This window comes from Acartia tonsa, chromosome 8, assembly GCF_053477335.1.
Source record: "Acartia tonsa isolate MP-2025a chromosome 8, ASM5347733v1, whole genome shotgun sequence".
Lineage (NCBI taxonomy): Eukaryota > Metazoa > Arthropoda > Copepoda > Calanoida > Acartiidae > Acartia > Acartia tonsa.
In genome coordinates, this window is record NC_137267.1 from 42,280,948 (window position 1) to 42,289,189 (window position 8,242).

At 31.4% G+C, this 8,242-nt stretch overlaps 1 protein-coding gene and 1 long non-coding RNA gene across 2 annotated transcripts; one reads left to right on the forward strand and one right to left on the reverse strand.

Annotated features, from left to right (window-relative positions):
- The first annotated feature begins 516 nt into the window (after window positions 1-516).
- On the forward strand, window positions 517-1,962 carry LOC145326993 (uncharacterized). The gene is made up of 4 exons (XR_013882032.1): window positions 517-648; window positions 1,053-1,119; window positions 1,349-1,416; window positions 1,845-1,962. It is a non-coding gene; the product is annotated as an uncharacterized LOC145326993 (long non-coding RNA).
- A 326-nt stretch (window positions 1,963-2,288) lies between these two features.
- On the reverse strand, window positions 2,289-3,732 carry LOC145326623 (speckle-type POZ protein-like A). Its single transcript, XM_080169993.1, has 2 exons — window positions 3,442-3,732; window positions 2,289-2,489 (listed from the first exon to the last, which is right to left on the reverse strand). The coding sequence occupies exons 1-2, from the start codon at window positions 3,730-3,732 to the stop codon at window positions 2,289-2,291; spliced, it is 492 nt and encodes a 163-aa protein (XP_080026119.1).
- Between the last annotated feature and the right edge of the window lie 4,510 nt (window positions 3,733-8,242).

The window sequence follows — 8,242 nt, forward strand, 5'->3', positions numbered from 1 at the left end:
AAATTGCAACGAATAATAACATTTCATGAATTATATAAGTTATGCAGTTTTAATTAATTAACCGGTAAAATATTAAAATGATATTATATACATAAGGTGTTTTTTAAAGTTTGGCAACTTTGTCCAGCACGTTGATTTTATCATCTGAAAACAGGGTTACGAAAGTTAAATTAATGTAAATTTTTTTTAATGTGAATGTAATATATTTTTGCAATGACTTAAATGAAATATCATCGATAAAATATAAAAAAATATATTGCAATGGATATAAAAGAAATATTTTTCAATATAAAGTTGTATACCTGTACAGAGCATGTGCATGAATGCCGCTATACCGATTGAAAACTATTGTAAACAATGAGTGTTATAGTTCAAGTCTCTTAGAGAAAATACGTGTTATATCCAAGTATGATTGACAGGAGATGGTCCATGTCACAAGATTTATATGAATGTCAGTTAAGAACGCCTAGAGAGCTATATATTCAGAAGTTTAAAAAAGTACTTGTCTACCAGTCTTGGCTGTTAGTGTTGATATATGGACCCTGCAATCAAAGAGATGATAGTCAGAAGTTTAAAAAAGTACGTGTCCACCTTCAGTCTTGGCTGTTAGTATATGGACCCTGCAATCAAAGAGTGGTTTGCGTAAAAGTAAGTGTTTAAATAATTTTAATATAAAAACATTAATAATATAGGACCTTGAGCGTACGGTTTTAGGCTGCCTTCGATTAACGGTTTAAGTTTTACTAGCGGCTATGCCCCTTAGAAGCCTCTAGGGGCACTTAAAGTAGGAAGAGAAAAGTCGAGGCCTCATCCTATTTTTAATTTGAGTTTCAGCTATAGATTAAAAAAAATAAAAAGCTTCGTTGTAAAAGAGAACAATATTAATATATTTATATAATAGGATAATTGTTTTAAGCCTTTTTTAAGCCTTTTTGATTTGATCTAAGAAACACTTTTTATCCTATTCTTAATATTAAATAATCCGGGTTTAATATATATGAATGTAAAAGAAATATTAATAAATTATATTTAAATTGAATATTGTTTTTCAGGTTCAGCAACACTGATTCATCAGAAATAACTATTTGGGCGCTGCAATTAAAGATTGGCGAGATAGAAGTAAGTGTTTAAATAATGTAATAAAAAATCAATATAATTTAGGACCTTACGCATGGTTTTAAGCTGCTTCGATAAACTGTTTGTTTTATAATTTTTTAAACCTTTTTGATATATGATATAAGAACGACTTTTTATCCTATTCTTAATATTTAAAGTATTCTACTATTAATATATATAAATAATAATAGAAATATTAACAAATTATATTTCAATTAATATTGTTTTTCAGACTTAACCAGGAATCAGATTCGTGAGAAAATATATGGGCGCTGCAATTAGTGAATGGTTTACATAGAAGTAAGTGTTAAAATAATTTTAATAAGAACATGGATATTTTAGGCCATGTTATTAAGACTATCCTTTAACGAAGCCTTTTTAATTCAACCTTGCTACGAAGCCTTGTGTGATGGTAGAGTGTTTGAGTTCTTAGGGAACCACACTAATTACATAATATTATCTTGAGTTAGACAGGTTTTATAAGCTGTAAACAGACTAATACAATTAGATATGTCATTATCTTTAAATTATTTATTATAATCTATATAATAGCACCTTTGAAATAAGCTCATATTATATCCAACCTATATTCGCCCTTTAAGGTTTATGATTGTTTTAAGCGTAACGAATTTTTATACCCTTAATAGAAAGATATTATAAGATGTGTTTTATGTAAAATAATATTAAAAATATATATAAATTATATTTCAATTAATATTCTTTTTCAGGTTTAGCTTCGCACACAGCTGGGTTTATTCTCCGATTATAAGCTGACCGCAATTCGACCGTGGAACATTTCTTGGACCAACATGAAGCTGTTGCCGTCAGAAATTCATCCGTTAAAAGTAAGTGTTTAATTATTTGTAATAAAAGATAGTTGGAATAATCCTACACGCAACTACGGCAACACCTCGGCCCCAAAAGGTAGTTTCCATGTATACAAGCATAACAAATATGAAGTTAATATACACAGACACACATCGAACTACCTTTATGAAACTGTATACTAAATTATATTAACAATTAAGCTATTATTAAATTTATTAGATAGATATTAAACTGGTTAGACAAAAGTTAATACATAAAAATAATGTACTAGATAGGTAGCTATTTAAAATTAGATTTTACTACTTTATATTATTGAAACAGTACATTCAGGATATTATTAAAATCTAAACAGCATTACATTCATCCTCGTGCATGTTTACTTCGTGAAGAACAGCTGCCAGTTCGGCAGCCTGGGCAGCGGCGGGCAGCAGAGGGGAAGGACGGCAGCGATTAAGATGTGTAGTAATCCATCCATGTTGATATAACCTCTTACAAACCTCCCTCTGGATCTCGACATTGTCAGTTCTGGCTCTAATCTCTAGACTCTCTCTTAAAAATAACATACGACTATTTAATTCATACCATAACTCCAAATTCCCGTTATAAGACATTCTTAGTTTCTCTCAGTCTGGTTATGTATTGATAACTGAATTAAACTTTCTCTAATAAGCAGGCACGTACACAAGCTGTATCTACTTTCTCCATGAAATTTTCCCAAAACCGTTAACTTTCCTTTTTGTAAGGCCTTTTTGATTTGTTAATCCTTTAATTGCTTAATTTAAAAATGAATATTCTTTTTCAGGATTTTGGAGTTGAACCAGTTTTGAAGTGTGGAGCTTTGCAGTTCCATGGAGAACAACTAGAGTTCCATCTCCATTGTAACAGTCACAGATTATACAAAAAATTTCATTATTTATTATGACGACAATGTTGAACCGAGAAAATATGTTAGTCAGTTAAAATTAACAAATAATTTACAGAACGATACTAATAAGTTTTATTATGACGATCAATGTTGAACAGAGAATATTCTGTTAGTCAGTTAAAATTAACTTAAATAAAGCGTATTGATTACAATCAGTGTTTATTATGACGACAATGTTGACACCTAACATTCCACAAGCTAAAATTCTAAAAAATATTGACTTTAACATATAAAGCGTATTGATTACAATTCGCCCAATCGGTGTTTATTAATTAAGTTCTACTCGAGAGCTCCAAACATTCCACAAGCTAAAATTCTAAAAAATGTTATTTACAGAAACGATACTAGTAAGTTTTGTAGTTTCAGTATTGACCTGGATAATATCTATATGACCTGTTATGTTATAATATGAAATAAATTCTAAATAAAATCATTATCATCATTATATTTTATTTGCGATTTTTATCATTAAGTAGAAGGATGTTTGTTTGGAAAAATCTGGACTTAGCCTAAAAATTTACCTAAAAATATTGACAAGAATTTAATTAACAAGTAAGAATGGAAAAACCTACCTTAAATACTGGAGATCTTGAGGCAAGTATAAACTTGTGCACTTTTAATTTGGAGGTACTAGTTTCTATCAAACAATCAGTAAACTCTGGATCCTCAAAACAATTCTCCAGGTCACCAGAGAGACAGGATACTGCACTTTCAGGTCCAGGTTTTATAACTTCCAGCCAAATAGTCAGAGTACCTCCAGGTAGGAGACTTGCCTGATTGTTCTTCAGTACATTAATCTCCATAAAAGCAGCATTACAATTTCCCTCTCCAGGTGGCACTGTTATCAATCGACATTTAGGCATCAGTACTAGACTGTTGTTATCTTGGATGCCAATCTTTTGTAGTTTCAGTATTGACCTGGATAATATCTATATGACCTGTTATGTTATAATATGAAATAAATTCTAAATAAAATCATTATCATCATATTTTATTAATTTCATATTCCATATAACGAAAGCAAATAGTGCTGAGTAAAAGGATGTTTGTTTGGAAAGTATTAGGTCTGAATATTTCCTCATTATATTTTATTTGCGATTTTTATCATTAAGTAGAAGGATGTTTGTTTGGAAAAATCTGGACTTAGCCTAAAAATTTACCTTGTCAATTTTTACCAAAAAGTTGGTCAAATTTTACCAAGTTTTTTTTTTTGGCAGAGTCCAAAAATCTGGACTTAGCCTAAAAATTTACCTTGTCAATTTTTACCAAAAAGTTGGTCAAATTTTACCAAGTTTTTTTTTTTGGCAAAGTCCAAAAATTTGGACTTAGCCTAAAAATTTACCTTGTCAATTTTTACCAAAAACTTGGTCAAATTTTACCAAGTTTTTTTTTTTTGGCAAAGTCCAAAAATTTGGACTTAGCCTAAAAATTTACCTTGTCAATTTTTACCAAAAAGTTGGTCAAATTTTACAAAGTTTTTTTTTTTGGCAAAGTCCAAAAATTTGGACTTAGCCTAAAAATTTACCTTGTCAATTTTTACCAAAAAGTTGGTCAAATTTTACCAAGTTCATTTTTTTTGGCAAAGTCCAAAAATCTGGACTTAGCCTAAAAAAATACCTTGTCAAATTTTACCAACTTTTTGGTAAAAATTGACCAAATTGTGTTTTTTTGTCTAAGTCCGAAAATTCGGACTTAACCTGAAAAATAGAGTTGTAAAATTGACCACATTTTTGGTAAAACTTCCAAAAGTGGTAAAATTGAAAAAAAAAAAAAAAATTTAAATTTAGGCTTCATTGTATAAAAGTCATTATTTTAAAGTACTACAACTGATTATGAAGAGCTGTTTTTTATTTAAAACACAAAAAACGGGTTTTTTTGTTTCGTCAAATTTTACAAAAAAAATGGTAAAATTTGACTAATTTTTTGGCTAAAATTTTTGCTGGTAAAATTTACCACGAAACTGGTATATTATACCAGGTTGACCAGCTTTACCACTTTTCTGGTAAAACGACTCTTTTTTATGGTATTTCGTAGAACCTGGGAACAGGCATATTATTTTTTTATTATCCGGCAAGTTTGGGATCTTTGGAGTGACAGATTTCCTTTTTTCGAAATTCAAAAAGCTGCGTTTTGAGTTATCAAGTTAATGAAGATAATTTGATTTTATAATTTGGATAATATGCCACAATTACTAAAACTCGTACAAATCCAACTAGTCCGACCTTTATAATCTTTGATATTTCTGTAAAAAGGTTTCGTGATTTTTTAAAATACTTATTTTGAATAAAATTCAAATCATTTATCTACAATTAGACTTAAACTTCGCTGTAACTACTTTACTAGGTCTGTTCTGTAACTCTATAACTCTGTCCTAAATTTGTCCTAAAGTTTATTTTGTATCATTTAATAATTAATAAATTCATTCGAATCCGGTGGATAGGAACCGGTTCTCATCCATACGAAAAAACTATGTCTATAGCATCGTATTATAAACCGCTTTCTACGAATATAGAAATGTACAATCATAAGATTAAAACAAGTTTTTTAGCCCGTGCCTTCGGCACCTCGGGGCTAAAAAAAAACTGGTTTTAATCTAATAATTGTACATTCTATATCCTCGGAAAGCTGTTTATAATACGACCAAAGAAATAACTATTCTCTGTGCTTCGCCTCTCACGAATGTCGTCATACTATACTTTTTTCTCGTTAGAAACATAAATTTTGCTGAAATGGTAAATTATATATTCTACTTTTGTTTCTATAATATTATTTGCAGATATTCCTAAAAATAGAATTTTACATCACAAAGAAAAGTATCGAATATTTTTTAGTAGCGAAGCTACTCTAAAATTTGAAATAATTTGAAAATCACGAAAAACTCGACATATTTTTTTCCCCCATAAAAAAAAATATTTTTTATTTTTGACTTTTGAAGGTTTTAAAAGTTCAATTTTTGATAAAAATGGACTTGAAAAACTTAAAAAGGGCATTTGCACATGACAAAACAGAGTTACCAAATTGTAATTTATAAAAAATCTCTTTATTTATCTAGTCCGGACCCAGAGCCGTTTTTTAACAAAAATTACGGCTCCGGCTCTAGCAGAATATGGCGGCTCCACGGCTCCCGGCTCCGGCTCTAGCAAAATATGGCGGCTCCACGGCTCCCGGATCCGGCTCTAGCAAAATATGGCGGCTCCACGGCTCCCGGCTCCGGCTCTAGCAAAATATGGCGGCTCCACGGCTCCCGGCTCCGGCTCTAGCAAAATATGGCGGCTCCACGGCTCCCGGCTCCGGCTCTAGCAAAATATGGCGGCTCCACGGCTCCCGGCTCCGGCTCCGAAACACTGCAAAGGTCATGAAATCAAAGAGTTGGTTGTCTGTTTGGTGTTACCTAACCTAATATCCCAGGTGTTTGGACAGAAAAGAAAATATTTGACTTCCCTTTGTTATCCTAGAATGTTGTACCTGACGTTAAGGTGATCGGTAAGCCTCGCCCGTACGAGAAAATATTGATAGGAAACAATGAATATTAAGAAGTAAAGTTTCACAAACAAAATATATCGCAGAGGGCTTTCTAGGGACGAAGTCGATAGTACAAATTAATAGTGCATATTAAAATATCCATCTTCCTATCTGTCTTTATGAAAATGATTAATTAAAAAATTTAACAAGTTTAACATCAAAATGTATGAATTGTACTTCCTTCTGACACTCTACAACCAGGGATAATTATGTTCATAAGTAGCATAGCAATGACAGGATAAATATCTAGGAAACCAGCAGCATGACAACATCCATTAAAGTGAAGCTCTAAAATCAGAACGAAGGACAAATAACTCTTGTAGAGTGTCAGAACTTAATTTGTAAGTCTAACGAAATTGTACATAAATTTGTTTCAAAATATATAATTGAATCATGTAGAGGTGCCTCACTCATGGAATTGTTCCTTGTTGTCCTAGGAATCACCTAGGAAGATGAACAGATTAATTATATCATACAATAAGTTGTTTTCATAAAGGTTAAAAAACAGTATGTTAAAAATGGACGGATTTTCTGGTAACGAATATGTAGTTGCTACTCTTTCTAAATCGTACCTAACTATTATAGGAATCATCATGAAAAGTTTACAATTGATAAGACATTTCTAACATGTCTAAATCAACAAAATTGTATTTGAAGTATCGTGTTTTTTTGCCAGCTTTGAGTATCACTTTATTAGAGTACATGAAAATCTGGTACTACATCTAAGTAATTATTATAGATTGTTCTAAAATAATGCCCTAAAATTTAATACAGGCAGACAGAAGGACTATAAACAGGCCATAATTGTAGAGTAGCTTCACTGCTGTAATGATGTATGTAAAAGTTGGACAAGTGTAAAAATAACGTCTTGTGATTTAGTATAGACAGACAGACAGACGGACAAACATACAGACACACATTTCAGATTTATTACTTCCTGTTATAATTAACTTCAAACTGACCCTATAACCTGCCCTTAGTTCCCCTATCTTTTTAAAAGCGAAGCTTTTCTATAATTAGAGTCGGTCCGTCCGTACGTCCGTCCGTCACGGATAGCTTTTTTCGTTAATTTAGACATGTTAGAATTGTCCTATTGTTTTCAAATTTTGTATGGTGACTCCTTTAGTAGTTAGGTACGATTTAGAAAGCGTAGCAACTCTATAATCATTACCAAAATGTCCGTACGTCCATTTTAAACATGTTGGTTTTTTTACTTTTTTAAATAGCCTTTTTCGTTAATTTAGGCATGTTGGAATTGTCCTATCGATTTCAAATTTTGCATGGTGATTCCTGTAATAGTTAGGTACGAGTTAGAAAGCGTAGCAACTATATAATCATTGTGGATCGTTATCGTTTCACTTTATTCGAGAACATGAAAATCTTGTGTAAAATACAATTAATAATTCATCCACTCGGTCAATGTTAACTGAAAGTCTACTATTAAAAGAAGTAAGGCTTTTTGCCCGAAGATAATCATATTTGAAATTGCTAGTCTCAATAATTTGTATGACTATTTGATTACTTTTTATGCTGAAAATCTAACTCTAAATTTCGGCATTTGAATAATTTGTTAGTAAAACAACTCCTTCCTCACCCGATGTGCCCATCAAAACCTCAAGAATGGTAAAAATCAGCTACGTTAATAGCTTAACATGGCTCCGACTTTTAGTTGTTATTTGTTCTTGTTTTAACTTGTTGTAAGTTTGTGACCTTTTACAATCAGAGTTCCGGTCTAATAAATTAAAGTGTTTAAATATTTGGATCTAGTGCAGTTCGCCGTAAAATATTCCTGGTAACGAGTATCTCCAAAAATCTATGAACGTTAAATGCTGCTAACATCCAAACGTATGG